The following is a 22,793-nucleotide window of genomic DNA, read 5'->3' as shown; positions in this document are numbered from 1 at the left end:
AACGTTTTTTCAGCAACAGTTTTTTTGGGGACACTTTTTAAAGGAAATAAAAAATTCTTGAATGACCGGGATTAAGCATATTTTTAAGTTTTATTTTAACATCTTATCCTGCAGAATTAACAGCAAAAACCTAAACTTTAAATTTTTTTCAACGGTCTCAATGGTATTTTACAATTTCAATGGTCATTGGTCGCTAAATTAACCCAACATATTTCAGTAAAATTTGGCTGATTCACAAAGCTGAAATTTTGACCATTCAGGGTTCAACTTTAACAATTTTATTTTAAGCAAGAGTGAAAATCTAATATCAAATAAAATATCACGAAACATTCTAGAATGAATTAAAACAACTGAATGGAATTATCATGGCAAGATAAATTAGGACAATGAAGCTCATTAAAAATTATGGATTAAGATTCATAACAGTTCTTACTATTGCGATGGACATTAGTTTCAAACCACGATTAGGCCCAATTCTAACCATCAATGTCATTAACCCCGTTATGGAACTAATGTCCGCTGTCTTGGCTTAAAAAAAAAAAAAATATCTTGAGTATTGTTTTGCGGCTACTGTTGTGCAAGATCACAAGTTTATGAATGGCATTTTACATTTGTAATTTGGAACAGAAAAAAGATGGAGGATTACGAATATCTTGAAACTACGCCAGCCTTTCTTCTTACTGGGTTCTCATCTGAAAAGTAAAAAAAGTGTAGGAAAAATATTTACATGTCTATAATATGTTGAGATTTTCAGACGATTTGATCTTACACTTGAAAACACAAAAAGTATCCTTTTAAATCTAAAAATATACCTGGCGGAAAAGTATCTAAATGCAAAAACTCCTCCAAGAGCAATAATTGCGAGCCCCAGGGTGAATTTTATATACGCAGAATCCTCTCCTCCTAGTCCCAACTGCTTCAAGTGCCTGATACAAAGAAAACTAATAAGATCTTTTAAATTAAGATTTTTAAAATATTATAATATTCACAACTATAAGAGCTGTAAACTGTGGAATAGAAAAACGTCATATGTATATTTGGTGTTAGGTTAGATCCCCAGCGCAACTTCCCCGAAACATCTTCCCCAACAGCAATTTCCCCAACAGCAATTTCCCCAACAAGCAATTTCCCCAACAACCAATTTCCCCAACAACAATTTCCCCAATCACTAATTTCCCCAACAGCAATTTCCCCAACAACAATTTCCCCATGCAGTAAAACAGCAAAATTCCCAACAACTAATCCCCATGCAGTAAAATATCAAATATTTCCGTTTTTAACATTATTCCAATGAACAAATGCGCAATTTTAAAATAAAAATTCGCAACTTTTTGAATGTGAAAAAATCAGTTGGATTAGAGTCGACAATGTTGGCAGTTTATACACTTTCCTCGAAGAAGAGCAATGTTCTGGTGGATCCCAATAAGTATGAGTACAACTACAATTCCATGGAAAAAATTGATTTCCTGAGCCAAAGCTCGGCCATATATTGAGAATTCAGTTATGTGTAATTTTATATAGTATGTAAAGTTTGTAAAAAATGTTAATATATTTTAATTATTTCATTTTATGCAAGAGTTTTACTTGTTGGGGAAATCAAGAATTTTACTGCATGGGGAAATTGCTGTTGGGAAAATTAGTGACTGGGGAAGTTAGTGTTGGGGAAACTAGCGGCTGGGGAAATTTCTGTTAAGGAAGTTGTGACTGGGGAAATTGTGTTGGGGAAGTTGTGCTGGGGAAATGTCCTACACCGTTATTTAATGATGGTAACAGGCAGGTAGTTTTACAAGTAGCTTGAAATCAACTTATTGGGTGAAATGTGTCTGTGTACACTGTATACATGTACATTAGAACCCATGTACATTAGAACCCATGACAATAAAAAAATGTGATTTTTTTACACTTATTTTTTCACTATGGAAAGAGTAAATAGATTTACAAAAATGTAAAGATTTTTATATTAGACTACATCTATTCTTAAAACAAATAAGCTTTTTTTTGCAAATTGTGTTTTATTGTGCAGGGTGTTCTACATCATATTAGACCGAGAACGGGTCTAAATTACGATTTTCGGGACTAATTAGAAAATTTAATTAGAATTAATCATTTTGAAAAATAATATAAGGCTTATATAAGAATTTTCTTGCGGAAAATGATAAGTTTTTCGAGTATTAAGGGTTTATTTTGGTGTTAAAGATTGGTGATAATCTAATATGATATGGGACGCTCTGTATTAAAAAATTTGATAGTTACAGGGAGGCCAAATTTTTTTTTTTTAAATCCGTACAATTTCAGAACAAATCCGTACAATCCGTACAATTTTTTATGAAAAAATCCGTACAAACCGTACATTTAAGAAAAATGTAACCATTTTTGAAAAAAAAACACATCAAAATTCAATTGTTCATGTGTGAGGGTTTAAACTTCTTCATTAGGATGAGAATAAGAGGAGAAACAAGTAAATTAGTATGAGAATGAGAGAAGAAACAAGTAAATTAGGATGATAATGAGAAGAGAAACAAGTAAATTAGGATGAGAATGAGAGGAGAAACAAGTAAATTAGGATGAGAATGAGAGGGAGAAACAAGTAAATTAGGATGAGAATGAGAGGAGAAACAAGTAAGTTAGGATGAGAATGAGCAGAGAAACAAGTAAATTATTATGAGAATGAGAGGAGAAAAAAGTAAGTTAGGATGAGAAGAGCAGAGAAACAAGTAAATTATGATGAGAATGAGAAGAGAAACAAGTAAATTAGGATGAGAATGAGAGGAGAAACAGGATAAATACAATACACATTTAAAATCTATAATTATGGCATTTAGTCTTTTACTTCTCTTCATTGGGATTGGTTTGTTTGTTTAAGCGTTTTAGAAAAAATCAATGTTCTCGAAAAACTATGAATAAATGTTAATTGTCAATTCGAACAACAATCAACCAACCTAATTAGAATGCGGAAAACAAGTAAATCCAACTTTTTTTGACAAGATTTTCATGTAAATTTGCTGAAATGAGTCAAAAAAGGGGTGAAATGTGTATTTCCAGGCTAAAAATCCGTAAAATCCGTACAATTTTAGGGCTAAAAAATAAAAACCGTACAATCCGTATATTTTGGCCACCCTGTAATTATGCAGATAATTTTTTTAATGAAAATAAATGATGGATGAATAACGATATTATGTTAATCAAACCACAAAATCCTTGTTAAGGGGAAGTTAGTAAAACGTTACAACGTCCAGCTTTGTAACGGGAAAGCTTCTGAAGCTTTTTAATCAATCACTTCCAATCCCATGCTTCTTATACATAAGATGTCTAAGCTGTCAGATACAAAGTTACCCATGATGAATAATACTTTAGAAACGCATGTACAGATTAAACAGAGTTTTATTGCTTTTTGCATGATTCCCCGAAGCTGCAAGCCTATAGATCTCCTTGGAAACATGATATTTTAGCTTTTGCAGAGAACTATCTTATGAAGAAACCAGAACTCAATTGTCATATCGTGGCATGTCAGAAATTCTTGATAGTTTTTAAAGTCTCGCACATAAATAAAAATGTCTAGTAAACCACGCGGTACAAGTGCAATCTTCTCCAACCTTTTAATATCTGGAATCCAGGCCCCTGCCGGGTTCTTCAGAATGAGCGCATGAACCAAGCGCCGCAAATTACTAAAAATGTTTAACAGAATAAGAGAAAATAAGAATAATCACCTTCCTCTGTAGAACAACATCCAAGCAGCCTGGAATCTTCTACGGTAAAAATGTATATTAAAGAAATATAAAATGACAAAAATCACATACAAGAATTCAAAATGGACGCCAGAGTCTAAAACTAGAAAATGCGTGAGTTTTGAATTATTTTAAGCTTCAGCTTAAAGTTTCTGAAAAACAATGATGGGTTGATACTTAAATATTAGCCTTTCTCAATTTAACCCTAAACCCGAATTCGACGAGTTAAATATTCGAGCTTATAAGTTGCGGTTTAGATTAAATCAGAAGTGGTCCGTGGCCGCATTTAAGCTGTAACTTTCCGTTCCTTGGTTTTAGACTCAGTTCGCTCTACATTAATTAATTGGGTTGAACACAATTGTAAAGTAATTTTAAAAATGCTCCATGAAATGGATCTATTGTTTTAATAACAAAGAACATCTTCTAATTAGTATTTCTACGTAGAAAATCTTTTAAGAAGCTTGATGTTTTCGCTTTATTGTTTACTATTTAGTAAGAAAGGTTAACTATTTTTTCAAACATGAATAATCTAAAATATAATTTTGTAAGATTAAAGCTGAAGACGTTTTTTTCATAAGATTAAAATATTCCAGGAAAACACATATTTATTAACTGAATTCTCGTTTAAATGAAGTTTATTCCGAACATGAATGAAATATGTAAAAGATATAAAACTTAGTCAGTGGAAATTGAAGCCACACAAATACAATATTTTTTATATGCTACTTTTTTAATGTCATAATCATCATAATTATCTTTATTACTTTTGTTATCTGTATCATCTTTAGTATTTTTATTATTACTAGAAATTCAAGGCGCTTCGCGCCCTTCTTTCTAGCCTTAGAGGGCGCTTCGCGCCCATCTTCTAAATTAGTTGTGAACATGTTCTCTTTGTGTACACTGTACATCGTAAAACAAAACAAAAAATAATTCGCGGATTTTCACAATATTATTATCATTATTATCATTATTATCATTATTATTATCATTATTATAATTATTATCATTATTATCATTTTTATCATTATTATCATTATTATCATTTTTATCATTATTATCATTATCATAATCATAATCATTATAATTATCATTATTACCACAAAACTCCTTATCATTATCATTATTATTTATTACTTTTACCATTATACTATCATTATTATTAGTACAACCTTTACTATTAGTACTCCGTATTACTATCATACATTATCATTATTATTATTTTTACCTACGGAAAGGCTGCCATAGTAGCCAACTTGACAAATATTATCATTATTATTATCATTATTATCATTATTATTATTATTATTATCATTGTCAATTATAATCATTATTATCATTTTTACTTACGGAAAGGCTGCCATAGTAGCCAACTTGACAAATATTTCTTTACTCTGACTAGATATCGTTGACATCTTCTGTGGAGGTGGAAGCTAAACAAACACTTTTTACTTAATGGCTATTTATAATTAATAATAAGAGAAAAGGTAAAACATATTCAGAAATACTGGTACAACTTTGCAACGTCTAGATTTTATTTTACAGCCAAGTAGACTTGTATGGTAGCATAAAGATTTTTTTTAACTTTAGTTCTTTTCCTTATCTATAGCTCTATAGAAAAAGAGATTAAGCTAGAAACCGGCGATTTTTAACCAAACGTTAAAATAACTTTAGCTTGATATGAACAAAAAGACCATTTTTTAAAAGATTGTAATCTTGACTGGAGCCTTAAACTATTCTGGTTCTGGTCCTGGTTAGACTCTTAGTCCAGTACTAGATTTTATAAGTCGTAGTTCTAGTCCTAGTCCAAGTACTAGTCCAGGTTTAGAACTTATTTTTAGAAATTTTGATTTAAAAATAATAAATAATCTGCTTAGTCCTTTGTAATAATACCTTATGTTTAGCACAGAAAGCTTCAGGTTGAAGAATATAATCTTGTCTCACAACTCCTTTATCACTCTTGTTTCCTACCACTAGCACAGGTAGCTGGGTAGTAGCAAAATATCTCTAGAATATAGTTAATAGTTTTATTCTATTCAAGTAGTTGGGTAGTAGCAAAATATCTCTAGAATATAGTTTATAGTTTTATTCTACTAGCACAGGTAGTTGGGTAGTAGCAAAATATCTCTAGAATATAGTTTATAGTTTTATTCTGCTCAGTTAGTTGGGTAGTAGCAAAATATCTCTAGAATATAGTTAATAGTTTAATTCTGCTTAGCTAGTTGGGTAGTAGCAAAATATCTCTAGAATATGGTTAATAGTTTATTTCTACTCATATGGAGGGTTTTATGAATGAAGATATACACCAAAAACTCTGTGGCTTAGGCTAGATTTCGTTTTATTCCTTCAACAACTGTATTGCACTTTTGAGCCGTAGGGGATGGTGGTACTTATTTGTTTACCAGATATATTCTGGCACAGTATTCAAAGGATCTAGGATTGGATGAATCATACACGAGGCAGATGACGTCACTTCCGGTCTGCTGGGGGGATAGGCTGTCCTGCGCACAGGTTACGTCTAAAACAAGATTTTAAAACTTTTTGTTTTGTAAATGCTTTCCAGACTCCAATTTGACGGTTTATAATAATGAGCTTTTCAACGAATGACTTTTTTCGCAAAAAAGGAACGTAAAACAAAAAAGGATAATCTTGAAAAAAAAAAATTACCATGAGGTTGAATTTTTAATCAAAGAATTTATGTGACCCTCAATTTGAAGAGTTACAGTCCGATTAACAACAGTACCCTTTCAACCTTTATCTGAATAACAATGGGGAAGATACAGTCGTTTTCTATCTTGGAAAATATTTAGAGTTCTGTCAATTTTCTCCCTTGTTTCTGACGCACAAAGTCACAAGTCATTTTTAAAAATGCTCAGTAAAAATTTGAATGGTAACGAAGTGAATAGAGCATAAATCTCTTGAAGTGATGGGTCACTTAAAATTACAAAGACACAACACTGGACGGTTCCTTTTTTCATTCATAGCATCAGAAATATCAGGAAATAGATCTGAAAGCCCCCCCCCCCTATTTGGAGAACCCAGACCGCCATCGGGTGAGCGCTCTCAAATATAAACAATAACACACACTTTTGTAAATGACCTGTATCAATAAGGACTAGATGTTTCTGCTGACCGTACACAGTGACCGTATTGACAGTACAGCTGGGTAGGTCAGAGGGAGGTATACTTAACACGTCGTCTTCCTTCTTACCAAGGAATCTCTAAATAAATATCATGTCAGAAGATATACGGAGGGAGGAGAAATATGGTATATTTTGAATGTATAATATATCTATTTAAAAATTATAACCTGCAGACTTAATAAAACGGATTGATTTATAAAGATGAGAAAACAATCCTTTTTAAATGTAAAAAAATAATTGTTTAACATATTAAATGAAAGTTTTTTCCGTGAAGAAAAAAGGCATACCCTAGATCGTTTCTTAGTTGCGCTCCTATAGTTACACTAAGCTTATGATCCAGCAAAACGTCGTAGATAAAAAGATACAATAAACCATTGTAGCACGACTAAGAAACTGGGCTACGGTTAGAAACTGTTAGACTTTAATACCTGACAGAAGGTCGTCTTCCCCGCGTCCCTGGGGCCCACAACAAGACAAGAATAGACCGATTTACTTGTCTGTCTCTTGGCAACATCACTCTTTTTGTCCTTAAGAACATGTATATGTTGCATACCAGAAAAAAAATAATCTATTGCTGGGAATGGCTACTAAGAAAATTGTTTTTTCTTCTTCAAATTTTAATGCATTTAATTCATAAGAAAAAAATATAATTTTGACTTACTTTCCATTACACTAATAAATGGCAGTCGATTGACCAACACATTGATACTAAAGATTTGGTAAAGGTTGGGTATGTTAAGGGGGTAGACGGAGAATGGTAATCATATCCTAGGTAAGCCAGGAGCTGACAACACTTTTCTAATTAGAAATTGATAAATAAATCAATAGAGGATGATGTAGTGGTATCTGTTGAAAAATGATTTTAATACCTTTTAACCAACATTACCGACCGATGATTCCCCCACCATAGGGACGTTATGTTACTTAAGGTCCCTTGGGACTATTAAGTAAAAAATCGCCCGTTTTGCGAAGTTTTCGTGAAAAAATTCGCGAATTTTGATGCAATCTGAATATTTTTTGAGCAAAATTGGTCTTGGGAACCCTTGGTAAACTAAAATTCACTGAACTTCCTTGTAAAGTAGTTGTAAATAATTTGAGAAAGATTGCGTTCAGCGCCAGCATTTTCGAAAAAATTTCTGTAAGAGAGAACATCCTCCCCCCCCCCCCCCCCAACATTGATTCTTGAAAACTTATGAACCTGGAGATGTTAATGCTGTAAGATGCCATAGAGCCACATATCCAGGTAGTCCTATCCAACCCCGTTCTGTGGTTATAGACTTGAAAAAATTGTTTATTTCATCACAAAAAGGTTAAACATCTTTCCTGTCTATTTTTCGTTCCGAGAAATAGTTAAGAAAAGCTTTAAAGGGACCGTTCACTTATTTGGATCATGATTAACTAAATATCCTAGTAGCTATTCAATGGTATTAGTCTTACTTTCAAAATATATCGATAGAAAGAAATAGTCGATATATCACTTAAAATTCTAGCGCAAAGGTATGATACCTTTACATAAACACTATTTAAACGTTTTTTTTTTGTAGTAGCAGTCCAATAAAATGCATAAATTTTCATATTCCAATGAATCATGTGTCAGCCATTCTATGAAAAATATAAAAACTTTAGATTTTAGAATTAACAAGAAATTAATGTATTTCATGTTCAAACATGATTTAACATGTTTATACTAAGACGACCTTCTCTCTCCTTCAAACTGGTTCCTAGGTTCCAACTCGGGGATTTCTGATGAAGTAGTGAAAACGTATCAATCCCTCAAATGTTTAAATAAGTTATATTTTGAAATTTTTCAAATAACCATGAAAAAAATTAAGGATAAAAAACTATTAGATACTACAGTTTTATCTAATATTTGAAGTTTTTAACCCATGACTATACAACAAGCATCAATAGTGTAAATGCAAAGGTATCATACCTTAACGCTGAAATTCTGAACAAAAATCGGCTATTTCTCCGGACACAGGTGTCTTTGAAAAGTAAGACAAATACCAATGAATGGCTGAGAGGCTATTTAGTTCACCCTCAAATTACCCAAATAAGTGAACGGTCCCTTTATGTAGAGAAGTTATTGTGCATATAAATGAGACAAACTTTTTTGACAAATAATTTTCCCTTTTTTTTAATAGTACAAATGTTTAAAAAAATACAAAAAATTAAATTTGATATATAGACTTGAGGACAGGAGACGTAAATTCAAATGTAGCATGTCCATTGTCCTTGATCATATAGAGATTAAAGAGTACTAATGTTAATGAGACATGCCACTCTACAAATGAAAGGTGACGAGAAATTACGTCTTCAGTCCCTTTAAGCTGAGGTAGAATTTCCTGAAAATCAAGGAAGGTCCTATACCTGGTGGTAGACCTGTGGACCCCAGGGCATACTAGGACATGTAGAGAATAGGTTGACCAGCTCCTGCAGGGACATTAACCATATTCAACAGGGAGGAAAATAAACTTTATCTTCCTGCTTTATATTTATCAGGGATGGTTCATCATAACATTACAAATGTCCCTCCGGCAACACTTATTAATTCTCTCTGTTGAAGATTAGGACGCTATACAAACGCGCTTATGATGAGAATGTATTTTGCAGAGATACTATTGACCACGGGCAGCCGTAGTATATTTGAATTTCCGAGCCAAGTCAACCTTTCCGGTCCCAGTTTGTACTGTACCTAGCTCTATGGACAGGACAAGCCGGTGCAACAAGGTTGACGCGGTCAGACTTTATGCTTCATATAGGTTGAATTTACTTTTACTAAAGGGGCAGAGGTGCGTGTGACGCATAAAAGTGTGACAAATACATCACAACTTTATATAATAAAAGGAAAACCTATCTCTCAACCAATCAAGAAAACCTATCTCTCAACCAATCAAGAGGAAACGAAACTACAGATGTTCAAACTTTACATCTTTTTTTTAACGTAATATACTTCCCATTCAACATGGATAATATTCCCATATACTTCCTTTTTAACATGGATAATATTCTCAAATATGTCGACAAACTCTTAAAATTCTCACTTTATAAAGGAGTTGTATCCCGGCTGTTGGGATAAGAACAAAACAAGGTCTATGGTCCTGCTCAAAACTGTTGCTAAGGGTCAGAATTTTCAAAACTGTTTAGGAAAAATCCGTGAATATGTGATTCCTGTGGAGATAAAGCTTGATCTTTGTCCTTGTCAAACTTACTGAACATCTAAAATGAAATCAAATAAAGCGTAAATCTGAAATGGAGCCCAAAGTAGGACCTCAAGACTACCTCCAGGGAACAGCACCAAACCGTGCAGCTACGGCCTGGAGTCCATAATTTTATATTAAAAATAATTTTCATTTTTTACAGCTTTTAAAATATTGTTAACAAAAGGAGATAAAATGTACGGGGTTTTATTGATGTTCAGTGTGTTAAGTAGTGTTCAGTGTGTTCAGTAACGTTCAGTGTGTTAAGTAGTGTTCGGTGTGTTAAGTAGTGTTCGGTGTGTTGAGTAGTGTTCAGTGTGTTAAGTAGTGTTCAGTGTGTTTAGTAGTGTTCAGTGTGTTAAGTAGTGTTCAGTGTGTTTAGTAGTGTTCAGTGTGTTAAGTAGTGTTCAGTGTGTTTAGTAGTGTTCAGTGTGTTAAGTAGTGTTCAGTGTGTTCAGTAACGTTCAGTGTGTTAAGTAGTGTTCAGTGTGTTCAGTAACGTTCAGTTTATACCTGAAGGAGAAAATCTGTGCCTGCACTAGTAAGCTCTGCTGTACTGCCAGGTACAGGAAGTACAGGCGGTATAAGTACTTCCGGGTCAAGGGTTAAATTATCAGCAAATCCAAACCTATACAATCATGGGTAAATAATTTGCTCAAGAATCATCTCCCGTCCCCTCCTTTCAAACTAATTTTTACTGTTTCTATTGATAACAAATTTTTTTGAGGATATTATAAATGAATATTGGGGTAAAAAGTATTAAAAAATGTCAATTGGAGTTCAACTTTTATTTATTCCATAAAATTATCAAAAATTCCGAAATACACTTATATAACTTAACATCCTGCCATACTAGTAAATTGTGGCAATCACGTTCGTCCTCAAGGCATTATAGAAAACAAATCATAATAAAACTATTATATCCTTACTTTCTGAGTATAGTCCAGGTGGTTTCATGTCTACCCCTCTGTATAAATAAACTATTGAGAGTAATGAAACCCTGAAGAGATAAACCGTCGTTAAGGATTCCATCCGAACTGTTCTTCTGAACAACCGTCTAAATAAAACCATTTAGTTTTTTCTTTATTAATGCAAGGCTGATAGTTAACAATAACTTTTTTTCAGTTTTCAATATCTTTGTGATTAAGACAGGGACTATAGAGTAAACATAACCTTAAAATGGCATGTTCAATTTAAAACGGTACAGTATTAGCCTGATCAAGACTGACTGAGATATCCTTATTTGTAGCGCTGAAAATTAATTGATTATCTTTAATGGTGGTATCCGCATACCTTTAAACTGTCCAGTGTTCCTGTTTCTAAATCCATATTAAAACATTTCCGTTGAAATCTGGCCAGCTCTAGGATTACCAAACATATAGAAATAGGCTTTCAGGGCGCTTCGTGCCTATCTTGTATTTAAACCTTTAATTGTTGCTCTTCATGTGAGCATTTTCTCATGAAACAATGACAAAAAAGTTCACGGATTTAATAATCACTTTTCGCGCATTTTCAATATTTTACAATAACCAAAAACTTTTAGACATTTCAATATTTTGAGCATCCATAAACCTTCCCTGGGTAGGTCCCACACAAAATCTGGGCCCGATAGGTTCAGACGTTTTGACGTTTATTGGTAATAAACAGACAAACAATCATAACAGACAGACAGACAGGCAAGCAAAGGAGGAAAATTATTTTCCCGAAAAATATGCACCCCTCATAAAAAATTAAGTTTAATGTTTGATGCTCCTCCCTGTGTCCGACATAACTCCATCGTTGTCCATATCACATATTTTAAAGATGTAGGAGAGCGCTTTCTTACAAGGATCCGTTAAATCCTTCTCCTAGTGTTAACAAGCAATTCGTAATAGAGAATAATCATATAAAGGTTTGATTTATTATTATTTTTTAATCCTATTGTCATGATATTTCAGATCTTCATGATTTTTCTGAATGTTGATTATCAGATTTTGAAATATTTGAACTTTACCGAAATATAGTTTTAGTTTTCCTTCAATTCATCAAATAAATTTAATTGGATGCGGTTAGCTGCGCGAGTAATTAATTGATTTATTTTAAAACGATGTATTCACGAAGTCTTTAATTTTGAATTAAAATTGAGCTAACTTTGATTGAGCATTGAGTTAGATTGGTTGGTTGTTTGCATGATTTAATAGATTGGTGTTTTAATAGATTGATCAAAATTTGATTTTATTAATTTAATAATTGATTTTATCAATTTAATAATTGATTTTATAAATTTAATAATTGATTTTATTAATTTAATAATTGATTTTATTAATTTAACAATTGATTTTATTAATTTAATAATTGATTTTATTAATTTAACAATTGATTTTATTAATTAAATGAATGATTGATTGATTGATTGATTGCTACCTGATAGTTCCAGAGTGGTGCTGATGGATGAAGAACAGCTTTTTGTGCAAAGTAAAACATTTCACTAAGTCAGATCAAAAGTCAAGAAAAACAAAAAAAGGGTAGAGCAATATTAAAAAAGTCTTTAAAAATCTAATCTTTTTCAAATTAGGATCTTAAATATTACGCTTTAAAAGACCATTTAGTGATCGTTCTTTTTTCTGTAACAAGTTTTTTTCTATATATTTTAAGTCAATTTTTGTCATTTACAAAAGAGAATTGAGCAATATTAAAAACTTTACTATTTTCTTTGTTCGAATAGGATGATAAATGTTAAGATTTAAAAACCTTTTTCATACTCGTTTTAACAATGATATTTCCGGTTTTCTTTTAAAATATCTTCTTTGAAGTTTTGAACGTATTCCTAATATTTTTGAGATTTCTTGCTGAGCACTCGACACAAGTTTCGATCTCTTCGAAGTCGTTCATGATGGGCATAACGGCCTCCATGGTGGAGTAGTCGATCATGTCAACCTTGTTCCCCACCAGGATTACAGGCTTCTTGTGATCCTCACCTAATGTCACCCTAAAATAATTGTTCGACTAAAAAACTTTACAAAAATAAATCAGGAGAGGAGGGGGGGGGGGGGGGGGGATTGCTTGCTATTTTCCTCCCATTTGGTCTGCAAAAAAAAAAAAAAATAAGAAATTAATATTTCTATCAAGAAATTTAAACCTGAGTAATGGTAACCAATGTTCTGTAACACTATCCAGTGTATCGTCATCATCTACAGCATAAACTACACACACTACATCAGCTCTAAAAATTTCATCGTTATTTTGATCTTTTTTTCATTTTGCTAAATGATATATAGTTTGTTTTAAATCTTCATGGCAAAAAAAAACTCTCTAGAACTGAAAAGGGTCAACCCAGACCGAAATATATTTTCAAAAATGTGGAACTAACATCTTTTTTTCTGTGAGGTTTGGAACATCTTTAACACCGAATTTTAAATATATACAGTTTTTTATTGATGTTTAAAGGGATTATTGGCATTATCGAGCCTTAAGAGCTTTTTCTGCTTAAGAATACATGAGATAACCGACATAAAAAACAAGGATATCTTAACCATTATTGATCAGATAAAGGTTTAAAGCGTGCAGTTGCAAATTTTACTTGCCCATATTTAAATGGTTTGTCATTTTAACATACGACGACGACAGCATTTTTATTTAAAATGATCGATGTAACTTAATGAGAAATATNCCTTTCAAGTTCTGCCTCCAGATGTTTATCTGTTTGTTCTATACTGCTATAATCTACTATACATGTCGGAACCTAAGTAAATACAATAAAAAAACTTGAAAAAAAAACTTGATATGAAATGCAAATTAAACTATCAATTTCCCCAAGAAATTTTTATTGGATATTGTTATATTGAAAAATTCTGTTCATCACAAAAATTTTCATTAAAAAATAAAATTTGGGTGATTTTTAAGAAAATCCTTGAGTTTGTATCCGACCTTTTCTGGAGTAAGATCTCCTGGTATTGTAATCTCCTCGGCTCTGGCGGCTACATCAATAGGAAACTCCTCACTAATATACGACAATCAGAGTTTCCGGATTTCTATTACGGGTATATTTCCTTTATATTAACAAAAAAAGCCTTCTTCAGACAAGGGATCCTTTTTTTGTATTGACTGCTTTTTAAGGTTTTAAATGTCGCTGTTGAAACCTAAGTAATTTTGACCAAACGCATTAAATGATAACGTTGACAAGAGAAGAAATGATTTCGACATTTCAACCATTAAAATTGAAAAGTAAGATTGATAGCATATTATGCTTGACAAAGGAATAAAGTGCAATATTTTAAATAAAAGAAGAAATGTTTCTGACATTTCAATCATAAAAATTGAAATAAAAGATTGAAACCATATTATGCCTGACAAAGGGAGAAAAAATAATATATTAAACGAGAGAACAAATTTAAACGAATGATTGAAAGCATGTTATGCCTTACATAGCAATGAAAGTGCAATATTCATAGCATGAGAACAAATATTTCCGCCATTTCTACCCTCAAAATTGAAATGAAGATCGTACGTATATTGTGCCTGACAAGGGAAAGAATGAGCGACGTTTTCCCGACATTTCTATCCCCGATTAAGAGGATTCTCACATCCTCACGGCATTTTTTCATTCTAGCTGAAAAAATAATTTAACAAATTTTTATAGATTTCTTCTGAAAGATTCGCATTTTTTTTCACAAAAATATTACAATTTTTTGCTTTTAACTGCATGGAACCAGGGAAAAATATTTAATATTTTCGGAGAGCGAAAAATTTGTTTTTTTTTCGTTAAAAAAACAAAAAACAAGTTAAACTAATTAAATTCAGAGTATTAAAATCTAGCAAAAACATAAAAAAAGATTTATTCATGACGTTGCCTGTTCAGCATTAAGTGGTTCACACATTTTAAGAGAGTTAACTATGTTGAATTCAGCGACCATTTTTAATCTGAAATGCAGAAACAATTTTATATATTTCAAGAATAACTTCTTTCCCGTCTATGTTTTGTTTTTCCTTCTATTCTTCTTTCATCTCTTCTGTCACTTGTTCTCTTCATATCTCGAGACCTGGATCGATCTTTGTGTTCTCGTTTTTTATCCACAGATCTTCGCCTCTCTCGGGATCTTTCACGGACATCACGTCGTTTATCCTTTAAGTCTCTTGATCGTGATCGCTGTCGAACACGATCATTAGATCGTTGATAATCTTTATCTCTGTAATCTTTAGACCTGGACCGTCGGCGGTCTTTTGACTTTTCTACATTCTCCTTTTCCCGTCGCCGATCAGGTTCAGGCCTACGATCCCTGGATCGTTCGCGGATCTGAGATCTATGTTTTACATAGCGTTCCCGAGAGTGTGCACGTGCAGGCCGCCGAGAGGGAGAAGTTTGTCGCCTTTTCTGTATTTCATTCTTTAAATCCCCCCCTCCCTTCTTCTCATCCATAACCTCCAGCCGACCCTTACCCTTCCACCTGTACTTCGACACACTCTGGGAGAAGTCCACGTGAATCCTTCTGTCGTCAATGAGGACGTTGTCCATCTTAAAGTAAGCCTGCTCGCAGGAGGCCTGGTTGTCAAACTCGACGAAAGCGTACTGTAGGGAGTCTCCTGTCTTCTTGTCTCTGATCACCTCACAGCAGACAATCTTCCCAAACCTGAACAGAAACTTGTACTTTCAAGGGATAAAAAGCAAAACAAAGTTAAATTTATTCCACAGCATACAATTTTTAGTCAAAGAAATAAGCATTAAAAAAAATTGAAAGCCCAATTCTATTTATAAGATAAAAAGAAAATGTCTACCATATCAATGATCTATATAAATTTAGCTCGTCTGTCTGTCTCTTTGTTTGTATCCAATACACGTCAAAACGGCCGAACCAATCGGGCCCAAATTTTGTGCGGGGCCTCAAGTAACCTCGGGAAAACCCTTCCCTGATGAATGATCAAAATTTTAAAAGTTTTGAAAATGCATGAAAAAGTATTATGAAATCAGCAAACTTTTTTGTTTTTGTTTTATACTGTACAAAGAGCAGATTACTCAGAGATAAAGCCACAATTTAAAGTTATAATATAAGATGGGCGCAAAGCGCCCTAAAAGACTAGTTACAAATATTTTTTAACCTTGAGAAGATGATTTCTAGATCGTCATCATTAGTGACAGGATTGAGCTTACAGACAAACAGAACGTTCTCGGGTGGAGCAACATTAGCGTCAGGAAGGTCTCCAACCATCTCCAGTATGGTAGCTCTAGCGTTAGCTTCCTAGAATATTAGAAATGTTACGTTTCAATTTTAACGGAACTTATCTTAAGTTTTTAAATTATAAACGAATGAATGGTTCTTAAATTATAAATGAATGCTCAAAAAGGAAACTTATTTAGAGCAAATGTATTTTTTAAATTGTCAAAATGTTTTTTTTATACAGAGTCCTACATACTGGACTGTTTCGATCTTTAAAAAAAGACCCGAAAATTTCAACTTATAAGTAAATTCCAGTTGCTAATTAATAATGTTAAAATATGTAGTTTAGAGTTTTTTTATTTAAGGGTTTCTTTTTATCACCTTTGTCGCGATGAGCTCGTTGATCTCCTCCTCCGTCTTCCCGGCGTAGTCGTTGATGTCCTCATCAGCACCTATCCTTGAGCTAGCCAACATTTCCTACACAATCAATCAATCAATCAGTCAAAAAAAAAATCAATATCAATCTATTTATCGAATGGCTATTTCAAGAATATGAAAGAATTTCCAGAAACTTCCAGTAAACATAAAATAATCAAAAATAGTTAATCAATAAATCAATAAATCCCGTGGTTCTAATAGTTACTTGAGTAGGTTCTGGAGAATGATCCCGTGGTTCTAATAGTTACCTGAGTAGGTTCTGGAGAATGATCCAGTGGTTCTAATAGTTACCTGAGTAGGTTCTGGAGAATGATCCCGTGGTTCTAATAGTTACCTGAGTAGGTTCTGGAGAATGATCCCGTGGTTCTAATAGTTACCTGAGTAGGTTCTGGAGAATGATCTCGTGGTTCTAAAAGTTACCTGAGTAGGTTCTGGAGAATGATCCCGTGGTTCTAATAGTTACCTGAGTAGGTTCTGGAGAATGATCCCGTGGTTCTAGTCCTGGAGGATCATCGAATGGATCATGAAGGATAACGGTGTGTGTTACTCGAATATCCTGAGACAAACAGTTTTATAAAAGGGGTTGTTCAGATAATTGAAAGTTATTAAAAGTACCAATTATCTACCAGAAGATTATTAAAACTACCAATTATCTACCAGAAGATTATTAAAAGTACCAATTATCTACCAGAAGATTATTTTCTAATCGTTTCAAAATGTCCGCTCCTCTTAAAGATTCCAAGGAGATTCAAGAGGGGGGGGGGGGATGAATTTTCCAGAAAATAAATACCCCTGCAATTTTTACCTGGTAGGGTCTGTTAGAAAGATCACAAATAGTATTGTTAAGTTTCTCCAGAGTTTCCCAGCCCTCTACTACTTCTCCAAACACACAGTGCTCCCCATCCAGATAAGTTAACTCCTCACCTAGAATATTATCATTTAATAAATAATTAGCATGGAAACTGTACTTTCACTAAAAAAGTGAACCCACTGAATCTTAAAACCCAGCTAACAAAACTCCTATGTTTCTTCCCGAGTTCCCCGATCAAAATTTATGGGAAATCTGTTAAGGGGTTCCTGAGATATGATCGGACATACAAACAAAACAGAGGTTACTATTTTAAATTTATCTGTTGTATAATAACGCTCTTTGCTCATATAAATTGTTTGTAAATATGTTAGCTGTAGCTGGCAAAACGGCTGGACCGAATGGGCTGATTTTTTGGAGAGAACCCAGTGGTGCCCTGGGAGTAACAAAGGCTGAAAAATCGATTTTTTTTCCAAATTCCACGGGCAACGCCGGGCACTTTAGCTAGTCTTCCATATAATAAAGCTCTTAGCTCATATATATATATATTTGTATATTTGTTACCTACAGCTGGCAAAACGGCTGGACAAAATGGGTTGTTTTATTTTTTTAAATTCGATTTAAAACGGATAACTTCGGGCAATTCAGCTAGTTTCTATTTAACATAGTTAACAAAATTAAGAAAATTTTCCAAAATTAAGATTTTAAAGAAAATATTTTTGAAATCACGAAGTTTTTTTTTTCCGAAAGCTGAACTATAATAAAACCCGGATAAAAATAAAAAAACAGACTTCTAAGACTTCTATTTTACCTGCTGCACAAACCTAAAAATAACATTAAAATACGGACGAATCAAATCTAAAAAATGTTACAAAAAAACCTTAAATTGTGGGATTTGAAAGAAATATTTACTAACCTAAAGTAAAGAAGAACTGTGAGCCGAGCATACTGTCCCCGCAGTTCACCATTGAGATCAGGCCTCGCTTTGTGTGCTTTATCCTCGGATTTGTTTCAGCCTCGTAAAATCTGAAAGCATAAAACGTAAAATTATTTTAAAATTAACATTAACTAGAAGTTGCATCATTTGTCAAAATGGTCGACTTTTCAAGACTTTTCTAATTGGATTTTTTTCGCCAAAAGTTCTTTTTCTTCCTCGCTGATAAAGTCGTCTTGACTTAATGACCGTAAACCTCTCCTAATATTCCCTACCTGGCGTGTTGACCGCAAACCTCTCCTAATATTCCCTACCTGGCGTGTTGACCATAATCCTCACTTATTATTCCCTACCTAACTTGTTGACCATAATCCTCACTTAATATTCCCTACCTGGATTGCTGACCTTAAACATCTCTCAATATTTTCTACCTGGCTTGTTGACCGTAAACCTCTCCAAATATTGATTCCCCACCTCGACCTGTCCCTGTTGGGTCACCAGTCTAAAAATATTTATTTATCATAAAACGTTTAATGCCTTTTTATTTCAATCAATTTTTTTTCACTGGCAACGCCGGGCCTTTCAGTTATTTATTATATAAATCTATACTTAAATACATAACGAGCTTGATAACCCAGCATTGAGCAGGGTACTAAATTATAAATTACGATTTTAGCTATTTTTTCTGTTAAAGTGAACCCACTTAACTAATAATCTCAAAACTATACTGAGAACATTCCAGTGGTACTCCCGAAAAATTTGAGGCAAATCGGTCAAGGGGTTCATGAGTAATGATCGGACATATAAACAGAAATTACAACTTTATATATATAAATAACAATATTTATCCATATTATTATTTAGCAACTTGCAAGATGTCAAGGAATAGCGAGATGAATGGTTTCATTCATTTTTTATTCATTTCTCATAAATCAAAATGTAAAAAAGAATTTACCTGTGCAATAAAGTTTGATTGAACCATGTGAAAAAGATTCATGTTGTATCGTTTCTGTTTACACAGTTTAATAAAGTTTAAACATGACTTCGGTCTTTCCTAAACAAATTAATGGTGTTGAATTAATTTTCAATTCTCTACATAATAAATACAATTACAAAATATCGTATGATTGTATTTGATGTATGCATTTTCAACAATAAATAGATTTTAATAATAATAATAATATATACAAAATATTTAGCACCAAAAATTAACACTATTTATTATAAAAACAGATATATTAATTGATAAAACTTCTATTTACACTTTGTAAACATTTGTGGTGCGACTAGGGAGAGAGAGAAGCCTTTATCTCATTCAATAACATTTCTTTAAATTGTCCTTCGGGCCTCCTAACAAGTTAATACTTATATAAGTTAGAGGAGAGGGTAGAATAACTGATTTTTAATTCTCTTACCGCGATCTTCAAGCATCAAATGTATTTTATTAAGGATAGGTTAAACTAGAGAAATATCTTGTTAAATCTAACCTTTGTATATAAGTCTACGGTAAGATCACCAATAGTGGTTTCAATTACGACTGACATCTTTCTGAAACAACAGAAATATATGACTTTTACTTTGTGTTATCATTTAACCAAAAATGCATAGCAGTCAAATATGCGCCACATCTTTTTACTCAATCATCGCATTAAGTGAAGAGCTTTTTTTTTGACCTTTTGCAATATATCTTATGGTTTAGAATGCCACATAAAATAGTAATTTTAATCTGTTATGTTGTGCATTTTTAAAAAAAATATGGATTTGAATATTAAAAATTAAACTAGCTTTACTTCTTCGCTATATATAATACATCATTTGCCACCAAGTTAAAGAACAGGACTCAACAACTTCCAACTTAGGACTCATCTACAGATCCCGGTATTCTTTGAACCATCCTAAGTTAATAACATTTTGGGTTCGGCCTAGTACACGATTTTTGAACCCCCCCCNAGGATTACTGTTTTCTCAATTGACAGTTTCATATACACTCCTTTACAGAACCTTGACACCTCCTTCAGCATGCGTTCCATTCCTCTAACCCTTGTCCTTGAGATCAGGACCAAGTCGTCCGCAAAAAATAATGCCGATATCACTTGTCCATTGAAGTTTACACCTTCCTTCATGGCATGTAGACTCTCTCCAAGCCCTGCCATGTAGAGCGCGAAAAGTAGGGGTGATAATCCGCACCCTTGTTTAACGCCTTTGGTGAACCAGAGTGGCGCCGTCAAGCCTCCTTTTATCCTTACTCTTACACTGTCATTATAGTACATAGATTGAATAAGTGACTTAACTCTTCCACCAAATCCAATGGTGTCCAGCTTAGTGTAAAGCAGTTCGCGGTTTACTGAATCATATGCCTTTGCAATGTCACAAAAAGCTATGGTCACTGTGTGCCCCTTCCTTTTTGCCTTCCTAACTGCTGCCAACAACATAAACACACAGTCTGATGTTGACCGGCCTGACCGGAACCCATACTGCACTTTACCATAGTACCCATTCTCCTCACAGATTCTGTCCATTCTCCCATGCATGATTTTCGTGATTACACTCAAGATCACACATGACACCGTCAATGGACGCTTTTGTGTGTATTATTTCAGGGTTAGGTAAGGACTAGGTAAAGACAATTTCTGGGCCGAGCAGTGCGGCTAGGACAAGCTAGGGGCCAAGCGCTGGGGCCAGAACGGAACAATTTTCAACAAAATTAGTATATATTTAGGGTAAGGTTAGGTTAAGACATGATTCTTAGACATGATGTCAAGTCTGTCAAGTAACAATTCCTAATCGGGCAGGACAAATGTTTTTCAGAGAAATCCTACTTCACTTTGTGGATGTGGAGGTGCAGAGGAACCCCATCAAGAACACCGCAGTGGAGAAGAGTCTCAAAAAAATCAACATATCAAAAACTTCATCATCAAGTTTTTTTTCTCATATCCTGATTTTTTTCCATTTACCCACCTTATCCTTTGTAAATTCTTTTTTCGACTTAGAGACTTGATGAGAGTGCCGGCATTTTGAGAATTTAATTTCTTCCATTGTCAAAATCATCTATTCTAACTCAAAAGTCGCTCTTTAGTGTTATTTGTCAGTTTTCGACAGACTTAATTTTCATGGTTTTGTCTAACTACTTACCATATCCTTAGAATACAGGGCCGGTATTTTGAGATTTCAAGTTCATTTATTCGTCAAAATCGGCGAATTCTTCTGAACATTTTCATCTATTCACACTTAAATGGTATACGCTGTAAGTTTTCATTTTTCGATTTAGAGGCTTAATTTTTCTATTTTTGTCTGGCTACTTACCCTATCCTTTGATGAGAGTGCCGGCATTTTGAAAGTTCAAGTTCACCTTTGTCAAAATCGACGAAAAATTTAGAATTTTCATCAAAACAGGAAAAATTAAGCATTTAAGTCGGAAAATGAAACCTTACATTTTGACGATTGACGAATACGAACTATCAAAATGCCGAAAAGATTTCAAGGGATAAGGTAAGTAGCTAGACAAAAACAGAACTCTCATAGTCGAAATACAAAGGGTAAAAAATTCAGAATATAAGTAAAAAACAGATGATTAAGTTCTTGATATTTTGATTTTCGGTGACTCTCTTCTCCACAGCAGTTTTCTTGATGGGGTTCCTCAGCGCGTCCAATTCCATATAGTAAAGTAGTATAACTCTGAAATGCATTTATCCTGAGCATTAGTAACACTTCATTGAAATTGGCTAAAAGGAATTGGATTTTTCAAGATGACCAAAAATAAAGGTGCTCAAAATGGTTCTACCAGAAAAAGTAATATCTTAAAGATTTGATTTAAATCAAATACTAAGCATCCAGAAGAACTTTCAAGGAAGAGTCGCAAGATTTTAAGGCATATTTCCGCAAACCGGCAAACTTACATGGCAACCAATAATATTTTCCAATCATAACATAAAATCATAATATTCAAAGACCATAAAAATCATTTCTCGTCAAAAGAGTGCATTTTAATGGAATTAGAACACCATTAAAAATATGATCTCGACCCATTTTCAGTAAAAGTAAATTTTGACCTCTAGAGGAGGTCATGAATAGTTGGAGGTCAACTACTCAACTACTGATACGGTGTAATACCATTCTTTTACAAAAAAGGATCCTTCAACTGAAATCAAATCAAAACTAAACATGACATTATACATAGTCTTAACAGATCTTGAAGAGGTCAAACCGTAGGTCGGATATCTGTGTTTATGTTGGTACATGTTTTATTTGTTTGCTGCTATATTCCTTGAGAACGATTTTTGGACCCCCCCCCCAGGCCCCCCTCCTATCAATTGTGTACATGGATCTTAAAGAAAGTGTCTTAACTTAACCTAACCCGTGGCCGCAGCGCTCGGCCCCCTAGCCTGTCCTAGCCGCAGCGCTCGGCCCAGAAAGTGTC

General features: G+C 33.5%; 2 protein-coding genes across 2 annotated transcripts; both read right to left on the bottom strand.

Moving 5' to 3' along the window:
• Positions 1–262: 262 nt before the first annotated feature.
• On the bottom strand, positions 263–14,966 carry LOC111697325 (mitochondrial Rho GTPase-like). Its single transcript, XM_023467277.1, has 23 exons — positions 14,895–14,966; positions 14,563–14,653; positions 13,972–14,044; positions 13,718–13,786; positions 13,184–13,269; positions 12,872–13,033; positions 12,469–12,532; positions 11,822–11,912; positions 11,359–11,426; positions 10,995–11,122; positions 10,579–10,693; positions 10,037–10,084; positions 9,236–9,298; positions 8,064–8,142; positions 7,565–7,663; positions 7,294–7,439; positions 6,823–6,943; positions 6,125–6,240; positions 5,616–5,729; positions 5,073–5,155; positions 3,708–3,746; positions 813–926; positions 263–692 (listed from the first exon to the last, which is right to left on the bottom strand). The coding sequence occupies exons 2-23, from the start codon at positions 14,646–14,648 to the stop codon at positions 689–691; spliced, it is 1,968 nt and encodes a 655-aa protein (XP_023323045.1). The 5' UTR covers positions 14,649–14,653; positions 14,895–14,966; the 3' UTR covers positions 263–688.
• On the bottom strand, positions 14,861–19,924 carry LOC111697331 (peptidyl-prolyl cis-trans isomerase sig-7-like). Its single transcript, XM_023467287.1, has 9 exons — positions 19,864–19,924; positions 19,332–19,430; positions 18,808–18,878; positions 18,359–18,468; positions 17,440–17,558; positions 17,098–17,190; positions 16,578–16,673; positions 16,138–16,277; positions 14,861–15,671 (listed from the first exon to the last, which is right to left on the bottom strand). Exons 1-9 carry the CDS (start codon positions 19,918–19,920, stop codon positions 14,993–14,995), a joined length of 1,464 nt encoding a protein of 487 aa, XP_023323055.1. The 5' UTR covers positions 19,921–19,924; the 3' UTR covers positions 14,861–14,992.
• Between the last annotated feature and the right edge of the window lie 2,869 nt (positions 19,925–22,793).

The sequence above is a fragment of the Eurytemora carolleeae genome, unplaced genomic scaffold (assembly GCF_000591075.1).
Source record: "Eurytemora carolleeae unplaced genomic scaffold, Eaff_2.0 scaffold75, whole genome shotgun sequence".
NCBI classification, from domain to species: Eukaryota; Metazoa; Arthropoda; class Copepoda; order Calanoida; family Temoridae; genus Eurytemora; species Eurytemora carolleeae.
Note: the sequence above shows the minus strand (reverse complement) of the source record. Positions and strands in the feature narration are given on the sequence as shown.